This window comes from Anas platyrhynchos, chromosome 22 (assembly GCF_047663525.1).
Source record: "Anas platyrhynchos isolate ZD024472 breed Pekin duck chromosome 22, IASCAAS_PekinDuck_T2T, whole genome shotgun sequence".
NCBI lineage: Eukaryota > Metazoa > Chordata > Aves > Anseriformes > Anatidae > Anas > Anas platyrhynchos.
Window position 1 is genome coordinate 7439637 of NC_092608.1, and position 22101 is coordinate 7461737.

General features: G+C 46.6%; 1 protein-coding gene across 5 annotated transcripts in view; it reads right to left on the minus strand.

The window, feature by feature from the left end:
- The window catches only part of SPEN (spen family transcriptional repressor), a 65663-nt gene that overhangs the window by 23102 nt on the left and 20460 nt on the right, over window positions 1-22101 (minus strand). For 4 of the 5 annotated variants that reach the window (XM_072026946.1, XM_027443090.3, XM_027443089.3 and 1 more), the window contains 3 exons: window positions 21286-21762; window positions 2773-2933; window positions 393-593 (listed from right to left, as the gene is read on the minus strand). In XM_072026946.1, coding sequence (XP_071883047.1) covers window positions 393-593; window positions 2773-2933; window positions 21286-21762 — 839 coding nt within the window. Of the gene's footprint in view, window positions 1-392; window positions 594-2772; window positions 2934-12618; window positions 12663-21285; window positions 21763-22101 lie in introns of those variants that run through there. The other variant, XM_072026944.1, reaches the window with a different exon arrangement.

Sequence of the window (22101 nt, forward strand, 5' to 3'; positions counted from 1 at the left end):
GTCATCATTAGCTGTTTTAAACAAAAGCAGAAAAAAAGAAGGCTGTGGGGACTCAGTGCTATGCTTACATCACCTACTAGTTCCCACTCCACTGAGATATGGAAGATTTGATTGTTTCTTCCAGCAGCCAGCAGATCCCACTGTTTAAAAGGATGGCAAGCTTCCTTCTCTGAGGTTTAACACTGGAATTCTCTCCCCATTTAACCTAAGAGCATCCACTCTCCTTGCTCTGGAATTTATTCTGGCATATTTCCCAGTTTCTTGAAATTATGTTTCTGCAGGAAGGCAATTTTAACATTGCTTACATCTATGCTGCCTCTTTGCAACAGCAGTGACTATGCCCAGAGCGGTCATACATCCAGTGGAAGTGCAAGAAGGGCACGGGGCCTTACCTGGTCCTATCCAGGCTGTTACTTCAATCTGCATGCCAAAGAAGAGTTTTCCTTTCGAGGCATTTAGTGCTTTTTCCTGGTCCTCCTGCTGTCGGAAGAACACCAGTCCATACCGCTCCTCAGAGGCCCCATGAATCTGCACTGACGTCACCTTTCCATACTTCTTAAATTCATGGAAAAGTCCATCTTTAAGGCTTGTATCTAAACCAACAAGCAAACATTAGTACTATAAAAACACGTGTTTTGTTGTTTTTTTTTTTTTTTAACAACTTAATAGCACCAGAAAAGACATGAAGAAATCTGCTATTATTTATGAAATGTGGCTTCGAGTTTTTCAGTGTCCACAGAAATGCCTTTTTATTTTTCAGTGTTATTTTGCCTGTGTCAAAAGCTGATCCTTCTCTTTGCCTTGATTTTAAAATCCAGAAAACCACCCATGCAGGATTTTACATCACTGAAGCTGACAGGCATACAGTTATCACTTCTAGGAGAAATCCACTTCAAAATGAAAAAGTAAACAGTGTTACTTCCTTAATGAGCCCACCACCAAACACACAGATACTGCGTAGAACAGTTCTCAGAGGCAAGATGAGACATCTGGAATGGAGACCCAAGTTATACAGCATTCGGTTCAGTCAATTCAGCAAGTTAACTAGGCAGATTCGTGTGATTCTGCAACACCTTACAGTGTTCACACAATCTGCCTAATATCTGTGGGGCACGGACCTCATGTCACTTCAAGGAACTACAGCAAAAAAAAATCTACAGAAAGAATATTAACGCTGCAAGGTATGCTGCTCACAAAGCTAAGACATGCTAGTTTGATTCAGCCAGAGCCTGTGTATACATGAATTACGCTACAACTGTTTTCCAAATGACCCCATGTTCTTTTTTTCCACGGAATCTCTCCCTTGTTCAGTGCAGGGAGCAGAGAGCAACCATCCACACTCCTCAGTGAGCGGTCTCCTACATTATTTACCATGCACTGTTCGATGCTCAACACTGCAACAGAAAACCCTGAAGTTCTCACATGATGCAAAAAAGAAACTGAGGTATGGCGAGAAGCGATGGTCAGAACCTCCCACCAGTTCCAAGTGACACATCTGAGATGCTTCAGGTTTTCCCCCGGGAAATCCACAGCACTGTTTTGAAGCACCAGCTCCAGTAGCTGTAGTGCTGGGGACGTGTGGGATTTCTCACAGATGGTCACTAATTAAGCAATTTTCCCACTACCACACGAGAACAGAGGCAGAAGCTGAGAGAAGCCCGGCCTCGGAGGCAGCACGCAGCTGCCTGGTCAAAGGCACGACCCTGCTACCTTGAGCCCCTGCCCCATGTAGCACACACCTCCCCGCTCCTCCACGAGGGCTTTGGGATGCAGGAGACCTTCTCTTGTTGCTTGCCATTCCTTCCCAGGGCAGCACCCATCCTCTGCTCTAAGTGAGGCAGGGCTCTGGGGGATGAACCTGTGTGCTATCACCTCGTGACATCTACGCGTTAGGAGCCTGATCAAAGCTGCCCTGAACTTTCTCCCCGGCTCTTTCCTCGCAGGCTAATCTTTCTGCCCATTCCTGCCCAGCCTTTGTTGCATCTCCATTTGCATGGTTTCCTTCCATCCTCCGTCCTCCACATCAACTAGCAATGGATATCAGAACGTTTTTAAGACCTGTAGCCAAATAGCACAACCTCCTAACCCAACATCAGATCCAACATCCAAAGTATGGACGCTGCTCATCTCTCAACAGAATGCCTAAAGAAACCATTCAGCAAAAAACAAAGTAGTTTTCTTTACCTGTATCAGCACAAAGCTATGGTGATACAAGAGCAAATAGAAAAAAATGTGGAAAATTTCTGCCTCAGTAGCTTAAGCTTGGTGACACTGGGAGAAACAAAGGGGAATGCACTAGGTAGCTTCATCCCTAACCAGTGCCTCTAAGTTTGCTTTCACGGATGCAAGAAGCTAAATTTCTGGCAAAAGCTGTAAAAGCCAGCAGGTTTGCTCCTCTGTCCAAGACGCTCAGAATTTAAACTCAGTGAAGAGTCCTGAAACACACATAAATCCCCGGCATTTCCATCTCTAGCAGAGTAACAATGAAATCTCTTAAATGAAGCATCATTCATAACTTGCTGCTTTTCGTACCTCACCTAATTGTATTCCATTACTATGGCAGCAATAACCCTGAACCAAGTTTCATACAAGATGGCTCACCAGACTACATTCTGGTTTTCCTGTTCAACAGCAAAGAGTTTAAAAAGACACATTTGACACCAAGAACACAGGAAAAAAAAAAAAGATTATTTAATCAGTCAATAACCTGCCCCTACTCTTTTTTCCCCTTTTTCTGGCACCTTGTACAGACACTGCCGCATGTGAATTTACCTGTTGAGCGCACTGGAAGATTTTGAACCTTGATCCCAAAACTTTTCCGGGGTTCATCTTTCTCCAGAGATGGAAGCAGCTGGGACGCAGGCGCGGGGACTGCCGTCGACTGCACGGAGCGTGCCGGGGACTCGTCACTCGAGCTGCTGCTGGAGTCACTGCTGCGGAAGGCACAAGGGAAACGGCAGGTCAGTGCACGGAGACACAAAGGGGTTTTAATTAAACAGCAAAACGCCCGAGCTGCCGCTGGGTTTTCTGCTCAGACGGCAGCAGGGGAACGGCTGCGGCCACGCCGCGCTGTCCCAGCAATCAAGGAAATGGAATCTGGGTAAGATGTCAGCGGCTCCCGTTACGCTCCGTGACACCAGGCGGGGTGGAATTACGGCCAGGCCTGCGTGGGAAGGCTGCAGGGAGGCGGAGGGCACGCAAAGCCCCTCGCCTGCCCGCGAAGGAGCAGCGCAGAGAGGAGAAGAGCCGGGGCAGATGCTCGGGAAGCAGTGAACCCGGCCGGCTGCGGCAGCGGGGTGCGGGGAGTTCAGGCCCGGGAACGTCTCTGACAAGCCCTAATTACAGAGCGGGGTTTGTGGAGCACACTGCACGGAGAGCCAATCGAACCCGACGGAGCCGATCGTTAGATGCTTCGCGGAGGAGTCACAAATACAGAGAATAATGTTATTAAAGCTTGCCCAGTGGGGACACGTCATCTCCTTCAGTGGCTGATTTCTTCCCTGAGGCACGAGGGCTTGTATCACTGCTAAAAATAATTTTGTCTGACATAACCCTGGAGATTCTCCATTACACGAGCAACTTTCTAAAAAATTCCACTGGAATTTCAACTCCGAGCCTGGATGCTGGGGGGGAGTATCTGCCACGTACAAAAACAACAGGCTTGCTTTTAAATTTGCTTCATTTGATTGAATTTTTAAGTCTGTCTGTATTGCGTCAGAAATGATAAAAAAACAAGTTCATCTTTTTTCCATCTTACATTATTTCACAGGCTTCTTACATTCCCTCTTTCCCTTAACTCAACCAACTCTTTCTCTCCTTTTCTCAGGAAACCATTTCATGTTTTGAATCCTTTTTGTGATTGCATTCTGTGGCTTTTTGAGGCCGTGCACAAGTTAATTTGCTCCTCAGCACGGCATGCTGCAGTTCAACATTCATCTTTCACCCATTTATCCCCTTCCCTCTGCTCCCCACCTTATGCCTCTGGTACTTCTTTACCACCCCAGGTCCTCATGAAAAGTCAAGCTTTTCTCTACAGCGTTTTGGGAAAAAAAGGACAAAACTGGCCCCACGTTCACCAGCCATCGGTAGTCTCCAGGGGTGACACCACCGCCCCCTGCCACTATGGAACAAACTGGCAAACAGCAGGGAAACTTCTTTTAAAACACAGTCAGAGGATGTGTATGGAGAGAATCTGAAAATAATTTCCAAACTGAGAGCAGCACCACGTGCTGCACCATTCCCCTGGGGCAACTCAAACAGATTTTAGGGCTTCCTCGAGCCTCTGCCCCTTTTCACATTTTTGCCCGGCACTGCCACCAGCTACGCACTTCTCCAAACATTTGAAATATTCGGCTTTGCTAAGATTGTATCTTTTAAGTAAGTGGCGGCATTGAATTTCTGTTTGAGCAGAGCTTTAAGATGGGAATGGGCTATTTTTAGCCTTTTTATGACGACGTTTAAAATATGGAACAAGCTGTTAAAAGCACAGCACTCCACTTGGGGAGAAGATCGGCTGCGGGTAGCACCGGCAGACGTCCGAGCAGCGAGCCCCGTGCCTCCCCGAGACGACAGCCGAGGAGGGTGAGGAATTCTACAACAACTCCAATTTTATTTTGGGAAGCGGGGACCATGCTGCTAACTTCCACTGCGTGCAGGGAGCTTCAGGGATACGCAATTGAGGCTTTCTGAGACATTCCAGAGAAAAAAATAAAAATCATGCTTGCTTTATTCAGTTTTCAGGGAGGAGAAAATGGCAGCAAGAACAATTCCCCTTTCTTTCAGGAAAGGCTCGTCACTTTTCCAATTGAAGAAGCATGGATATAATCATTCAAGAGGAAGTCAGAGGTTTTCTGCTGTGTGAATAGGAGATTGATGGAAGAGTTAATTGCAGCCGCTGTGTCATACAGTTATAGCACAGCAGAATGAAAATAAAGCCTCTGACAGGGAGTTATACAGGGTCTCGAAGAGAAAAACAGAACCCCTTGTAACCAGACCAGCTTTAAAAATACACAGAACTGAAATATGTAAGCTGCACGAGGGGATGTTCCCAGAGTATTAAAATCAGGGTATGGCTTCTCCTTTCGCCGTAAGTCACTTTGAATACCTCTGTCCTTTGCCAACCCGTGGAAGATACCTTATTAAAAATTCCTCTAGCGAGACTATCTTCTGAAAAACCAGCTAAGGAAATCCTACCGCGGGAATGTTAAGAGACGTGTTAAAACAACAGCTCTGACACCTGCTTCCATTTCAAGCCCTCGGCAGCTCTCGGGGCAGGCCGGGAGCATCCCATGGAGAAGGGCTTCGGGTCTGCCCCGAGCGCGTTCGCTACCGGCACAAGCGCCGGAGCCGCGCGGCGATTGCTGGCGCTCTGGCACCCAGCCTTTTCCCAACACGGGAAAACCTGCTCTTCAACATCCATGTAAACTCAGCCGAGCAGAATGCCAGCACGCAGCAAAACTAATCTCCTGAGCTGTCACAACACACACATTTCACAGAGAGGGAGTCTGTGCTGGGAATTTGCTTTTTTAAACATCTTCGGCTTACAGCCTCATTTGCCTTTTAGGAGGTTTCAGGGTTTTCTTGTGACGTATGCTAATTTGTGAAGAACTGGAAGTTTAAGCAGAAGGATTTCAGACGCTCTCTCGTCGAGCTCAGATATGCACAAAGCTTCAAAAATGAGTCTCGCTCCGGCTTTTATCGTGGCATCACAGCGATGCAAAATAGAGGGTTTTGATTTCACTGTCAGCAAAATCAGATGGAAAGCGGAGCTAAAAGGAGATGACTCTTACCGCAGCGAGGAGGCAGACGTGGAACCCTTCCCTTACACACACACCCTACTACCAGCATAGTTTACGAGCCCTATTAAAACATTAATCTGCCTTCCATAGTTGTGTTTTACAAGTATTTAGGATGCCTGTGATCTTACTCACCATATTTATCTACACATCTATTTTCTAATCACATAAAGTCAATTAATAATCCACTGCTCCAGTTTTATCCCTATGGGTAGCACCTGAGACTCCAAGGGCGAGAATCCAGCACTGGGTCCACATCACACAAACAAGCCCCAAATTCCCCCGATTTCAGCCCCTGGCACACCGCAGCCCATCGAGCACACAAACCTCTCCTTCTCTCTCTCGTAACTGCAGAGATGACATTTCAGACCCCGGTGCACGCATCCTATAGAAGCAGGTCTGGTTTCCACAGAAATATCTCATTTCCAAGTAATTGCGTTTTGCAGTTCTAACTGACGACCAAGTTATGCTCTATTTATGTATGAAAAATGAAAGCGCTGGAGCAAAGCATACAAAGCGAGCCGCTCCCTTTGTTCCCCAGCAAAAAGGAGATAAAAGAGCGGCTCCCAACCAGTCGATGTAACAGGATACCTGCTGCTTTTCGTCAATGGCAGGCTGCGCTCAATCAAGGGATCCCACAACCTGCCAGACCCTTTTGCAATTTTAAAATGTGGGACAATTGTCATTTCTGGGGATTGATTCGAGAGCTGTGAGTCAGCGGTAGCCCCGGTGACGACCCTCGTTACGGCAAGCAGGAAACACCGCGGCCTTGGTGGAAAACGACGCAGGAAGAAGCAGGCAACACACTGCCAAACTCCGGGTTTTAAGGAAAAAACAAAAAACAACAAAAACCAGCTGCCATTGTCAGAGCAAGCTAAAAACCAAGCCACCTAAAATCGCTGGGAAGCCTTTTCTTTTTCAAGGGGGAACGTGTGCCAAATTTCAGGAGGAAAAAAGTAAAAATGAAATGCTTGTCGTTTTTTTTTTTTTAATAGCTCCCCTCAAAAAATGCGTAACCAGAACTGGTGAAGGATCCAGAATTCTTTTACAGAAAATATTCAGAGCGATTATTTTTTTTCTGCCAGAACTAACTGGAATCAGGAACACTGCCTAGATCAGCTATGATTCAATACCCTGTCAAAATAATCTCCAAGTACAGATTATCTCCTAGAAAGATCTATTAAGGACAACAACACAGGCCAACCTTCCCCGGCGCGAGTTATTCACACGGCTGATGTCAGCAGCAGATTCCCAAGTCTAGTCAGGAAATCCAAAGTTAACGTCCAGTAATCTCGGAACGGAAATAACAGGAACCCTTCTTCTCGACCCTCCCTTCTCAGATCCCAGCGAAGCCACGGGAGATGATCCGCATGCAAAAGCCATCAGCTGCGAGGTGCTGCACGCTGATCAGCTCAATCCAGGAGACACAAATCCTTGGGGTGTTTTTTCACATTGTCAACGGGCTTCAGAAACAAGCTGCCAGATAAGATTTCTTGGACATAACACGGTCAGCGCTGGGAAAACCGTGCCAGAGAAATGGTAAAAGAATCCTGACTGCATAATTTGGAAGTTTGGAAAAAGAATTTGAAAAATCTGTTTATTGGCAGCCAACATCCAGCAAAAGTTATCGATGCTAACTGAAAGAAAACCATTAGGAAACGTGAGAGTGTCATACGCCATTCAAGCTGTAGATTAAAGGACCCCTGCCCATGAAACTGGATTCTCTTCTGGATGAAAAAGGGTATATTGAAATAATAGATGTACAGGTCCATTACGGGCTGCTATTGCTGCCACACTACCTGACACTGCACCAATCTAAAAATACATTTGATGAGAATTTCCCACATTCTCTGCACACGTGTGCAAAAAAAAAAAAAAAAAAAGCCAAATACCAAGCAACCCATACCCACAAAAATCAAACTACTCCCCACCCCTAAAAAGAAATCAGAAGAAGCAGGTCATTCAGCTATTCTGAATTTGTTGTCTTCTGGCTGGTCGCCTCACACCACTTTGGCTGATGCTGAATTTTGCCTGAAGACCCTCAAAACATGAAGGGTTCTCTTTGAGCATCCTTCCAGCGAGCACATCCCCTGTAACCCAGCAGAGCTCAGAGGCCAGCTTACTGAGTATCTGGGTGGCTGCTTGGCCATGTTTGGGGACAAATGGCCTCGGGGGGACTCTGGGTGGGTGTCCCTCTGCCAGAGCCCATGCACTGCGCTCCAGCACCGCCCTGAAGCCACCTGTGAGCAGCAGGCAGTGGTTTCTGTGCGGCCACACCACCACCACCCCCAGTCTGCATCAGCGGGTTTGTGAGAAAAAAGCACTTCTCAAATCTGCGGCAATGAATGCAGGTGTGCTTTTGTCCGTGCTAAAAGGAGCCGCTGAACCTGGGTGAAAGTCATCAGAAAAGGGAGCCCAACATCTCCGGTTTGTTTGTACTGAGCCATCAGGAGGTGAGGAGTCGTTACCACGCTGCAGGCTGGCAGCTCAGCGGGCTCACCCACATGTGCATACCACAACGAGCTTGAACCCTGCTTTTCCATCTCATAACAAAGTTTTACCTCTTCACGTAAGCGTCAGAGCAGACTCCAGCTGCCTGGCATGCAAGGGCAGAGAAGGTGAGCCGGGAACAGAGCCACCCCGACGTCCTCCCCGCCAGCTGCCCCGTGCCCCTCGCCCCAGCCTCCAGTACCTTCAGCCTGGGTGCTGCAGCTCGCCGGGACGTGGTGGCCTGACATTCTTGGCATCGCTTCAAGCCACTGAAAGCTTTCCACCCAAGGAACTTTGGTTTGTACACGTCATGCATGCATCCTCAGAAGTATTTAACAACACACAACTGTGATAAAACAACCTACCGAGGGGAGAAAAAAAAAAAAAAAAAAAGCCCTGCTCCGCATAAGCAGAAAACAGTCGTGAAAAATCAGTGCTCAGCAGATAAAAAAATATTTACTGCTCTGGGGAAAGATCATTAAATACTGCAGACGAATGCAATTAGGACGTCCTCTTTCCCTTCACTTTTTCTGCCTTACCACACCCAGAAAGGAGACTTGAGAAATCTCCTGCTGGGCTGGAATCCTGAATCGACAGAAACGAAACGATGTTTAAAGGCCATGGGAAAGTAGCACAGCCATGACAGCTCTGGATGGTTGAGCCAGCCAAATAACGCAGGCTGTTGACAGTGGTTTTTCAGTCTTTGACCAGTAAGCTTTTAAGGTACAGTCTCCAGGTAATATTTACCGTATTTTTAATCCAAATCAAGCGACTGGCTTTTTAAGAGCCCATTACAATTTCCAGGACAGGCCGTAGGAGTATTTACTTCAGCCAGTTTATCTTCATGTCTAACAGACACCTGAACTTCGGCGAGGAACAGCATGCTGAAAGCAACCGTGGAAAAGGTGCAGATGTCGCTCAGAAAGCTGGAGAGGACTTCGGGAAGCCCTCCGGCCCCAGAACCGTCCTTCCCCTGCAACCACGTGCTCTGAGAGCCTGGAGACAGCCACAGGGTCCTTTTGGTTCCTCGCTGCAGCTAAATAACCTGCTGATGACAATCGCTGAAATAGATATGCTGGTATTAATCCATGTCTGGCTGATGGTTGTGCCCAGCCCACCGCTGGTGTTGCTCCTTCACCTACCTCCCTCTGGCCCCAGGTACGAAGAACTTTGTACGGCCAACAATAAAAAGGCTGACCTGGAAAAAAACGCGCAGGACGAACCTATCGGCCTATCTGCCTCGCAAACAGCCTGCTCGGGCACCACGGCAGCTCAGCACCACTGGACAAGCTCCCCGTGCTGGCTTTCAGCTCCAGCCACCACCTCGGGACACGCAGGTCTCCTGGGAGCGGCAGGACAGCTCTCGAGCAAAAATGAAACCCCCGAAAGCCAGAGGAAATGCTTTCTCAGCGAACGGCCACAGCCACAGAGCTCGCTGCTGGGAAGCCATCGGGGCCTGGAGGGCACAGTACAAAGCCGCTCTCCGCCGAAGCGTTCCCACAATTAAATCTCCACCAGTGCAAACCCAAGAGTGGGTGTGAGAACGCGCGAGCCCGAGCAGCCTCGGTTTGCTACCATCACCTTCACGAGGGAAGCCTTGGTCCAAGGCCCAGCACCCGCTCGTGCATGGCGCAGACGTGCGCTTACACCACGGCTGCCCCGACGGGTTTTTTAATGCAGCTTTCCCAAATCTGGTGGGAGCGGACGGGAACGGCCCCGCCAGCACTGCGAAGCTGCCATCGGAGGACACCGGAGGGGCAGAGCTCACCACCACGGCCGAGGAACGGCTTGCATGGGCTGGAAAAAAAATTGCCCTCGGCCCAAGTTACCGTAACGCTGTTCAAGTCAACAACTTTTGCCAGCTATCTGTAGACATCTAAATTAATATTTTGCAACCACCGGAGCGTATTAAAGCTTTCAAAAAAACATTTGAGTTCGAGGCAGATGTGAGGTAGGTATGTCTTAACACCCCTGCATTGCAGATGGAAAAATGAGGTAAGCAGAGGCCCAGGGCTTTGCCCAAGGTCGTTGGGTGAGTCACCAGGAGAGCAGCTTGAGGAACTCGATCTCCTGGCTCAGAGGAGGCCAAATCTTTTCAAAACACTGAGAAAGCAACATTGGAAGGCGGTTTCCTAAACAACAACTGCACTGCTTTCATGAAGGCATCTGGTAAACACCTTAAAAAGAAAAATCTACTCTACCCCTCTACCCCGCGCTAGTATGTTACTACTTGCTTACTCCAGGAGTACAGAGCAGCTCCTCTTGCTTGACTAGCACTGGCAACTGATTTCCTGGGAATGAACAGCCTCAAACACCCCAACACCGGTGAGCAGCACATGGAGCACCGGCTGGCATCCTCGGCAGAAAATCACAAAGCACGGATCTCCTCGTGCCATGGGGCCAGCGGAGCCTCGCGGGGGCATGGCAGGCAGACACAGGGACCCCCGTCTCCAGCAGCCCGTCCAGGGGGGCTGGAAAGCGTCACCGTGCCTTCGCTGAGCCCTGGCACCGCCAGCTGCCCCACGCTCGCCCCACGCCACCAAACACCCATCGCCGCCCGCTGAAACTCCCGTTTGCTGGGGTCCGGAGCAGTTTGGAAATCGTGCGTCCTCTCGTATAAACAGATGTAATTGTTCTTCAGATGGGAGTTGCAATGAAAGCCATGCCAAGATCCACAGCTGATAAACAATGCCTCTTAAGTAAAATTGGGAACACGCAAAGCTTAATATAGAAGTTCCATTTCCAACAGCAACGCTGTGGAAGTTCAGTACTTCTAAAAACGGTCACCATTGTCCAAAGGGTGAAAATGGAAAAGAAATGGACAAAGCGGCACTACTTCTCCTTCAGAAATACGTACGTACACCAAGGGTGGTTTTGGAACAGTTTCTGTTGCCTTATATCTCATCCGGGCTTACAAAGAAATGCCAACCAAATGAAAGGAAGAATAATCTTGGAGGCTTTATTTTATTATTATTTTTTTTTAATCTTTTTTTAGACCAAATGCAGCAACTGGACAGGGCACAGGGTGCTGTTGGGGCACGCGAGCACTTTGTAAATCCAGAATGGTAACTGTGATTCCCATGTAAAGGATGACTTAAAATGGAAGGCCTGGGAAAATGATGTCGCTTCTGTGATCTCAGGCGGCATACAATATAAAAGAGAAGACATTTGATGAGTTGTATGTTAAGGATTAATTTGCCATTTAAAAATGCAAGAACAGATGGATCTCTTGGCTTGGACTATATTTGGGAATTACTTCATTTTCTGCCCACATGCAAATAAAAATAAAACTAGAAGTAGAACTTTCAGCAAAATTTCTCATGGGTAGAAAACACGAGCCACAAAATTAAAGAAATCACAGTCTTTGTCTGGAACAGGTGAAGTGCTATAGCCTAGTACCATGTTGGTGGGGAAAATGTGTCTTTGCATCTGTCAAGCAACCACACAGAGTAATGCCAGCCCCAAACACTCACAAACCTAAGCCAGAGTCACGTGGCGGCGCAGTCCTACAGTTTCTCTCACACAAGCAACTCCTGAAAGAGCCCCTTTTGGAACTTTAATTTGTTAGTGATTGAATCTCTGCATGGTTGGCAGACCAGGCATCGTGCAAGGCACTTTTTTGCTGACTGTCACATGCAGAGACACATCCTGCCCCCTCCCCTAAAAGCCTAGGGCAGTCCTACCACGCTAACTGGGACTGTAAAGCAAGGGTGAGGACTTCGATATTTGTGGGAAAAAATGCCAAAGTAGGGAAAAATGCAAAAGGGAGACACCTTAACCTTAGTCCTCCCAGGCACCCGCCCCATGCTGTTCCACCTGTGCCCTGCACACCGTGTGGGCTCCGCAGGCAGGAGCGGTGCAAGGCGGTGTTGCGGCTCCACCGGGACCAGCAGGGAAATCCTTCGGTCCCCCAGGGGATTCCCATGGGCGAAGTCGAGGTGCCCCACCTGCCTGCTGTCAGTACAGGGCTTATGGAGACCAGGCTTTGAAACCTCCAAACTGTAGGACAGCCAGGAATGGTCTGCAAGCCTCACAGAGAGTGTTTAATTAAACTGCTTCATTTTTTTCCCCCACGTGTTTTTTTAAACTGAACATTTAAAAGCAAAACCAACAAAAACTGCTTCTGAATAAACTCTTAGATACCATCTATTTGTTTCTCCTGTAACTGTATAACAAGCCATCCTTCGCTTCCCTCTGCCTCCAAACAAACAAAACTTACAAGCCAGCATCAGCTCAGCACAGCACTGACGAGCATCGGACATCCCCAGCGTGTTCCCAGACACAGCTCCGCACACATTTAGAAAGTGAAGAGGAACAGAAAATTTGCACTAACCTGATAGCTTCCTTTCTTTGACTATTCATCCTTCACAATCCAGACAACAGGACATGCCAGGCAGTAAACAAACATTTTAGGGAGGGACTAACTTCAAAGCCAACTGTGCAAGGCTGACATAATTTGAGGGTTTGAGATCTTGCAGCAACCTCTTACCAAACGAGGTGTCAGATGATACAAGGAGGTCAAACCTGTAGCAGCCGGTGTAAGTAGGGCACTTTGCACCTCTCAGTCAGCCAAGCTGCACCATTTGTCCGTGGGGACTCGGTGCTGTTCAGGCTTGGGAATTAACTTGCAGGAGGAGAACAATGCTGCTCTGTCACACGTTATCACATAGCAGGCTAGAAATGCCTTTGACATTTTATACTCTCAAATGGACGAGAGATGATAAATTATGTTAACGTCCTTATTGCCAGGATCAGCTTGACGTGTACCTTAACTATGCTCCTGACTCCTGAAGTTTGATGATGTTTTTTTTATTTTTTTGGCCAGGTTTCTGGGCATCTGGAAAATACAAAGCACCTGTGGGAGAACTGATGAAACTGCCCTGAAAACCGCTTCCCTCTCACAAACAGGATTCTCCAAAAGGCGCACTTGATGCCATCCTCGATTTTTAAGTGTCTTCTAGCAGAAATCATTGCCTTGAGCTACATAGAGGAACTGCACACTGAACTCCAGACATTTTTCAAAGAGAAGTATTTGAAAGGCTCCACATTTCACTTGCGTTTTCAGACAGGGTGTTCATTTCTAAATCCAGCAGGTCTCAGTAAAGAAAAATCAGGTCTCCCTACTTTTATCATCAGAATCTTGTCAAGAAGGAAGGACTCACAGAGAAGTCTCATTAATGCCAGGAACACTCAAAGGGCTACTTTTGTTCTCATATCAGTTGAGCATTTAATAAATAATGCACGGTTCTCAAAGTTTTATTATTATTACACCATCTACGCAGTACATTTCCCACTTCTTCCTTTTGGAAACCCATCTTTTGCTTCCCTTAAACAAAGCAGGCAGTCATACTAAAAATGACATTTTAAAAAATAGGACTATGCCCTGGCACACATAAATTATTTCCCCCTTCATACAATTTTGAAGCCCTCACTTCTCCCAGACTGGGACTTTCCACTTGCATTCCCAGCAGACCATTAGGATCTGCAGAGGGCTATCTAATCGCTTGCTGTGAAGCTTTCATGCTTAAAACCCTGATGCCACCATTAGTGGTTTGGGCACTAGCAGAGTCGCAGACTCGATGCTTGGAAGTTGAGGGCACATCTAAGTGCATCAGTTACACAGTTAATTCAATGGGTAACGATCGAGGGGGGATATACTGCTTTTTTCCCTTTAAGGTTTATTTGCCATTAATCCACATCCAGGTCACCTCAGTTTGCACACAGCATGTTCTGCCTGAAGTTGTTTTTAAGGTTAATGCCAAGGTCTCTCAATATGCTTCAAAGAAAGCTGTTTTCAGGCCCTTTATTTTTTAAGGCCAGGAAGGTACTACAGTGCCTGCATCCTCACCTCTGGCAGAGCCAAAAAAATTCGCCTTAGGAAAAAACAAATCGCTGCATTTGCATCTCCGACCTTTAAGATGCGAAGGGACACTGCGTCTATGCTTTAATGGAAATAAGTATGACTGAACATAGACGCCGGCTGGATTTTTCCTTTGATCATCATAATGACTGGTATTTCTTCAGGAAGCATTCAATACAGCCTTCCTCTTTTTCTATTCATTCCCCCATGTGAATATTCATTAGAAATTATGAAACTGCTTATTATTCCAAAGGTCTTTACGATGGGAATCCTCTCCCCTACCTTTTGGTGCCTGTAATGCCTGTGCCTCCATCTGAGCTGTCTAGACGCTCTTCATCATCAGTGTAGACGAGCAGGCACTTCTAGACTACGATGCCTCTCATCTATTCTAGCCATGATTCACATCCTAGACTCACTTCTCTCCAAGAAAGAGGAATCTGGACCAGTGACGCAGAGGGAGGTACCCAGCACTGCAGAGCCTATCGCTCTTTGTGGTTTCCCTGTTCTGTTTGGCTTTTGGGGGGGTTTTGATTTCCCTTGCTCCTACAGAGTACTGCAGGAAAAGAAGTGGAGGCTGATTCCTTCCTGCCTTTAGCATCCCTCAGACTAAGCCTTGCTTCTGAGAAGTAACACAGGCAGCTTCAACTTCCCTGACCTCAGCTAATTCTTTATTTCCCTCAGCCTACTCAAGATGATTAAGCAAAATACTTGGAAGGAAATCAAAGCCTTAAAAATGCAATTAGAAGTGACCATTTTGTTAATACGCACACGCAACCCCAAAGTCAAACCCCATCTACCAACAAAACCAGCCCTTCCTCGGGCCTCAGCACACCCCTGAGAAGGAAATCCAGGCTCCCACGCTGTGCACAGGCTCAAGGAAACGTGCAGCACAAAACTCATGAGGACGAGGTCTCCCGCAATGCCTGCGGGAACAAAGCTTTCAGTACGGCCCAGGTTTTGCCCACCATTCCTGAAAACCAGGGTAGAAGACCCAATACCACCAACCATCACACCAGACTCCAGCTCCTGCAGACCTGCTACTGCCTACCGGTAATTTGGAAATGTCATTTTTTGCAACACGGCAAGTTTTCCTCCCCAGCAGAGGAAGCTGAGGATAAGGAAAGTTCACACAAGGTTCTGGATTCCACTGCCACCATCCCTGTACTCAACCTCAAATGTGCTACGCAAAGGCTGATCTGATTGCAAGCAGCCTTACAGCATTAAAAATAAAATCTCTTTAATGGGATGCAACATAGTGAAGTCATTTGAGACACTCAAAATAGTTGTCATTGTTATAACACAGACGTGCTTTTGCAGGACCCTCTTCCTTTGCTTCCAGCCCCACACAATGCACTTTTCAGACTCCCAACGTGAAATTAATTTAACGAAAGAGGGCAACCCTCCTCTGCCTTTAGAGAAATCCAATGCACTTGGAGAAGGCAGCAGCAGCAGATAAACTTCTGGGCCCTGCTGCAGAAACGAAACTTCCACACACACACACACACTGACAGACCAGATTTAGATCAACTCCTACTTCTGCAAATTTAGGAAGGGGCTTAATTGCTCTGTTATTTTGAGCCAGCAATTAACAGTTATTATTGGGACCGCTGGGGGAGGGGGGGGGGTATTAATTGCAGCAAAACGTCCACGGTTCTTTGGCAGCATGCAAAACCACATTTGAACACGACGATGTGAACACGTTTAAGGATTTTATTACACAGGAAGAATTGCAGGGGGTGTTTCAAGATGTTTGTTGCGTGGTTGTTTTTTTTTTTGCCACCGCGTCCCACCCACCCACCCTACTGCACAGGGGTCCTGTCACAGAGCGGGGCAAGAGCCTTGGGCGGCCAAATTTTGGGGCCAGAAGCCACCCGCAGCGGCAGGGCTGGGCGCGCAGCCCCGTGAGGCGAGGCGAGGCGAGGCGGCCCTCGCTCCCTCAGCCCCACAGGCGCCATTTCCATGGCCGGGCGGGAAGCCCGCCCCGGGGGCGGCGCGGCTCGGTGCGGGGCCCGGCCGGCCGCCGCCGGCTCAGACCGGTTCTGAGGCACGGCTCAGCCCCCCCCGGCCCCTCACGGCAGCCCTGCGGCCCTGCCAGCACCCGGTGCTCGGTCCGAGGCCGCGGGGGAGCCCCGCAGCGCGGCACAAAGCGGGCTGAGCTCGGCTCCAGAAACCCGAGCCGCTCCCGGGGGCGCCCGAGAGGCCGCTGCCGGTGATACTGAGGCGAGCGGCAACGCCGAAGGACGAAGTGAAGCCGCCAGGCAGCTGGTGACAAAACCCCGAGACGCTTTCAGGCAGATTTTTTAATTTTCCGTGATCCGCGCTTCCCTCTGCAGAGGGATCAAAGCAGCGCACGGCTGCGTGCGAACAAAAGGCAAAGATGAGGTGTTTTCGCCTGGCTCTTACTGGGGTTTACGGTTGCCTTTGTGGTATTATAAAAGGAGGCTTTCTACTCCATGGAATTCTTTTTGTTTTTAATCTTAACCCAGTTCTGTTTCCCATACAAACAGGAATGTGCTCAACCCCTGAAGCTTTTCACCCTACTGGAAGAGAGCTCCAAAGCACTCAGGCTATTTCTGCAGCGCCTTTTCCTTACAAAATTTATGTGCCATTATTTAACAGCAGCAAAGGCCACCTCACAGATTATTAAACCAAGACTGAACAGCTGCCTTTAACCTACTTCTCCTTATTTTTCAGCTGTCCCCACCAGAGGCATCTCCCAACCCACTCAAAAACCCGAAATCCCCCCTCCAAGGCCGTGATTCATCGCCTGCTGGCAGACAAACTGAGCGGAAAAGAGGAGGTGAAGACAATGGGAGGGAAAGGTCCACATTATGTAATGAAACAAAATTCACTTTCTGCTTTCACTTCAGTTGTTTAAATGCACTGAGAACCCCCCAACAAATAAAGTACATGGGAGCTTCCACGGGAGGGTTCACAGAGCCTGTTTTTCCCATCATTAAAATTCTCTTGGCAGCATTTTTCATCAGTTTATTTCAATATTAAGACACGCAAAATAACACATACGTATTCCGAACTGTAACTCATCGCTCCAGAAAATATTTCATCACAGATTAATCTGATTAAAAAAACACAACATCTAATTACTTTATGAAAGCCTTGCCCATTCGTCATTAGAACTTTTAAGTATAGATGTCACAACCATGGAAAAAATCCATTTTCAGACATCTGTCTGCAACTTCTTACAACAGTTTTAATTCAGCACTTCAAGAATGACTACGCTCTCCTAAATCTTGATGAAACTTTACATCTATGTTGCATTTGCTTTTATAACTCCACAGAAAGCTCGATTTTATGCTACACGTTATAGCCAATTCTTCATCTAGTACATCAGTATCCTCCAACATAACATCCTCAACATCAGACAACCGAATAAGCACCTTAAAAAAAGAGGGCAGAAGGAAATCTCAGGTCACTGAAATGTAACTTACACCCACATGCACATGCAGCATTCGCAGTTTCATATTCTGGAAACCACCTATAGGAAATCAAATAGTTCTGCCAGGATTTTGTAAATAAGTTTAAATTCCATTTCAGCACAGCACTTCACCGTGTGCTCAGCTTTTAAGAGCAAAACGTTCCACTGCTCTCCGTGCCATGTGATTCAATACATTGCTGCAGCAAAGCTTTAAAAATAATCACTAACACATGGAACAGTAAGAAATGTGCAAAGCCATTTGACATTACAAAACTGAAAAAAAATGCACAGAACTTTTTTTAGCTCATTAGAACACCTCAACGAGCAGCCGAAAAAGAGCATTTTCTACAGAATACAGGGGGAGGGGGGATTCTTTCAGGAGGTTGGGCAGGGCACGAGCAAAATCTGGTTTACTTCCTATGGGATTTCATACTTTTCATGCATATTCAGCTTTTTCCATGACACAGTACAAAAAGTATGTTTGCTAATATATCATTTGTGCTGCACGTTCAAATCAACAAAATGGAGAAAGCAATGCTTCTAGTAGCAGTAAATGCAAATACAATTTTCTAGTTTTTTTTTTTTTTTTTCCCCTCTTTCAAGGAGATTGAGAAAACCCAAGCCCCCCTTTCTGGTAACGTGGGGAATGAGAAACCTCACGTGAGAAAACTTCACGGCGCAGGCTGTGTCGCTCGGCCCCATGCGGGTGCCAGGCACAGGGTTCCCGTCGGGCACTTCTCCCATCCCAGCCCAGTGGACAGCTTCCAAGAGGCCACAAAATGCGACAAACAAGAATAACGTTACCGGGCATCCTGAACAATTGGTATTTCTGGAAAGGCCTACACCTACGTTGATTTTGTTTTTGTTTTGTTTTTAGTGGTTCACACATCAAAAAAGATGGAAAGCCCTGCTTCAGAGAGCACAGTTTATTTTGACTGTGTTCTTTCTGGTCTTATCTTCTAAATTACTCCTTTGCAGTTCCCATTACAAATCCCCTATAAATGCCTCTGAATATACATTTAAAATGAAGCTTAGATGAGATCAAATGCAACAAACTCCAAACTTTTATGAAATAAAGGCTTTGTTCATTTTTTTAAATAATCTGCTGGAGCATCTTTCCTGACGCTATTAGCCAGGAAAATCTTCACCATTTAATGGAAATCGTATTTACTTTACACAGCTCTTAGAAAACCACAACACAAGGAATGAAGCCCAGACTTCTTCCCTACGAAACTGCTCCTTTTTCACAGGACCTAAGGGATGGTGCCACACAAACAAAATTCCCAGGAGTATTTAACGCCCTGAAGTTTTCACAGGCCCCAACACTTGTCCCCGAAGACTTTGTGGCCATGGGTGGGTGACCCACCTCTCTAGGCAAACACAACGCCTCTCGCCTTTTCTACCAAGAGAAGAGACTCTAGCAACAAAGTTCTTGCACGCAAACAATTACAGAGCAATTCAGTGTGGGAATGAAACGGGACTGAACGGAATGGAGTAGAGTGGAATACAGGTCAGTTGGAAGGGACCTCTGAAGACCGTCGAGCCCACCTGCCTGACCACTTCAGGGCTAACCAGAAGTTAAAGCACATTATCGAGGGCACTGTCCAAGCATCTCTTGAGCACTGACAGGCTTGGGGCATCAAGCACCTCGCAGGATGGCTGGTTCCAGCCCTTGACCACCCTCATGGCAAAGAAAATTTTCCTGATGAGACTTCTGACTGATAAAGACCTCATTCATTTCTAAGGGTCACAAAATCAACTACTTCCACTTCCACAAGGGGTTCACATATTCACATCGCCAAACTCAAAGTGCACTAAGAAGAGAAAAAAAAGCCCACTGGTGTTTTGTAAGACTTCTGTTTTACAAGGTAAAGATATGGTTAAGTGTCTGCTGTCATCCATCTTTTTGCTGTGAAACATGTAACACTGCTTTGTGATCCTTCAAAATGAACGGTATCTGGCAGATTCTATTACCTGCTCTACTGAATTTGTTTTATTAATATGACAAAAAATGTTTGTTTCCCTTTCCTCCCAGAGTATCATCCAGTTTTCCATTACTAGAAATACAAATTGCCAAGAAAATGAAATGCTAGAACACAGCACACAATGCTTATCGTCTGATTAATCTTAAAACTTTGTTCCAGTGGGATAATATTTAGACCTCTAAAATTCAGAACAGTATTCACCCAGTCTCAACATCCCAACAGTGAAAAAAATATATAAACATCAAGAGCGTCTTGGACTTCCTTCTATCCACTTTGCAAGCACAGAAGCACCAGAACAGTCAAATTTTCCTGTTTTGTTTTTTTTTCCCCTAAATCTTTAATGTAACCAGGCGTTCTTTTTCACATCGTCTCTTGGTTTTTGAGATCTCTGAAGTCTCACCAACTTTTAAGCCGTACTAAGTGTGACAATCTCTGATAAAAGGTTGTCTTTATCTAAGTGTTAAGACCTCATGGAGAGCGAGGTGTCGGAAATAAACACATTAAAGCAGCCCAAAAGTCCTCTCCAGTACTCTGCAGATGCCTCTCTTTTCACCACCTTTCCAGCCAAGATAGAACCTGGATTTCTGAACACAGGAGAAAACAGTAGCTACAAGGATCACCTCTGCACACCTTCCCCAGTGTCAACCCATTGAACCCTTTTGGTTCATGGTCAAGCACGTTTCAAGCACATGTTCAAGATTTTATGAGAATAATTACCTTGATTAGTGTTACCAGCGGTAAAATTCCATTCAAAGTAATAACGGAACACCAAGTATTTATTATACTGATACATGTAGTTACTTAATAAATATTCTCTGTTTTGGAAAAGAACGTTTCAGTTTGGAAACGTTTCCAACTCTGGAAACCCTTCTGAAAAGCAGAGCTCCTCACCAAACAGCATAAAACACTCCCAGGTACAATGGCAACTTCTCTGTTTCCACTCTTAGAGTGGATCTACCCTCAAAAAGCCAAGTATCATTTCAAGATGAATTTTCAAATTACAAAAAAAATGCAGTGGCTACCTCTACAAGTCTTTTTTTCCCCTGTATATTGTTTATAAAGCCACACAAACGACAGAATTACAGAACCAAGGACATGCATTTATCACTAGGAAAGGCATGCTTGGATTTTTAAAAAATCTTCCAAGTCCACAATTTTTGCTGTGAGGAAATGGGAGGAGAAGGAACGAAACAGCAACATATCACTCTTTTAAATGTTAGTGGTAATACGGAATTAACAGGAATCTGGCCAATAATACTAATCATTTCCAAAAATATTTCACAATGTGCCCTGTAAAAAGTAGCTTGACCTTAAAATTCACTTATGCCCGAACATAAGCAAATAAAATAATTACTCCATTCTCCAAACATGGAGACAGCAGCCAGGGATTCAGCAGGGCCTTGTGTTTGCACTTCCCCATTTTGCCTAGCTAGCACCTTACGGACACTACACGAATCCACCGCAAAAATAATCAACAACGGCAACAGCACTCCCCTTGGATTTGTTTCGTGCCAACTTGGTCTTTTTACTTTTCACGCCAGCTTACTTCTACACCAGTGAACAGTGCACTGCTGCAAAACACCTTCTGTTTTCACAGCCTGGGCTCCCAATTCCTCGCCGTGTGCCTTAGGAAACAACACCAGCCCAGAGCACAAACCTCACGCACCGGTCGCGTTGGGTAGGGCAACGCCACATCAGTCGCAGCCGTGAGTGACCTACCTGTCGCTGCTGGTACTGCTGCTGCTGCTGATGGAGTCACTGCTCGAGGACCGACTCCTCGACCCGCTGCCACTGGGGGAGCGCGCGGGCCTGGACGCTTGGCTGGCCAGCCGCTGCGGGGACTGGGTCCGGGACTGGGACGAATGCGGTGACCGACTCCTGCTGTGCTGGTAATTCCGTTCTGGCCTTCTGCCTCGTACCTCCCGTGTAATATCATCCCTGTAGATATCCCTGTGTACCACACTGGGCAATGTAAACTGCTCCCGGGCCCTAGGTTCGTAACGGGGGTCGTGAGCATCAAAACGGTTTGGACTTCGACTCCGAGAAGTATAATAGAGCCCATGTTGTAAAGTCCGCTCTCGAGGATCTCTATAGTAATCCTGATCGTAATGTCTTGTCCGATCAAATCCTCCCGTCCCCCGTTCATGGTGTCCATAGGCACTATGTTCATAAGCACGCTCCCTGTTATCTGAAGCCCTGCATTTAGGAGGGGGGAAAAATATTTAATCAATCAGAAAGGGGCAAGCACAACTAAAAGCAAATCATGCAAACATTCACTTCAGCACTTAATTTATTTTTGCAACTGCTTCTCCACTAAACAGCGATAACCTATCAAGCAAACACTGACAAACTTAAAACATTTTACTTGACTCTAAAGTTATATTCATATACAATAAAGCTGAGCAATCATTTTGTTTTAAACACGTATTAGGCTTTCATGACCAGCACCTTGCCTGCACAGAACAAAATACTGCCTTCTAGTGCAGACTCCTCCTTTAAATTGCTGTGAGTTTTTTTTGTTTGCTTGTTTTCTTT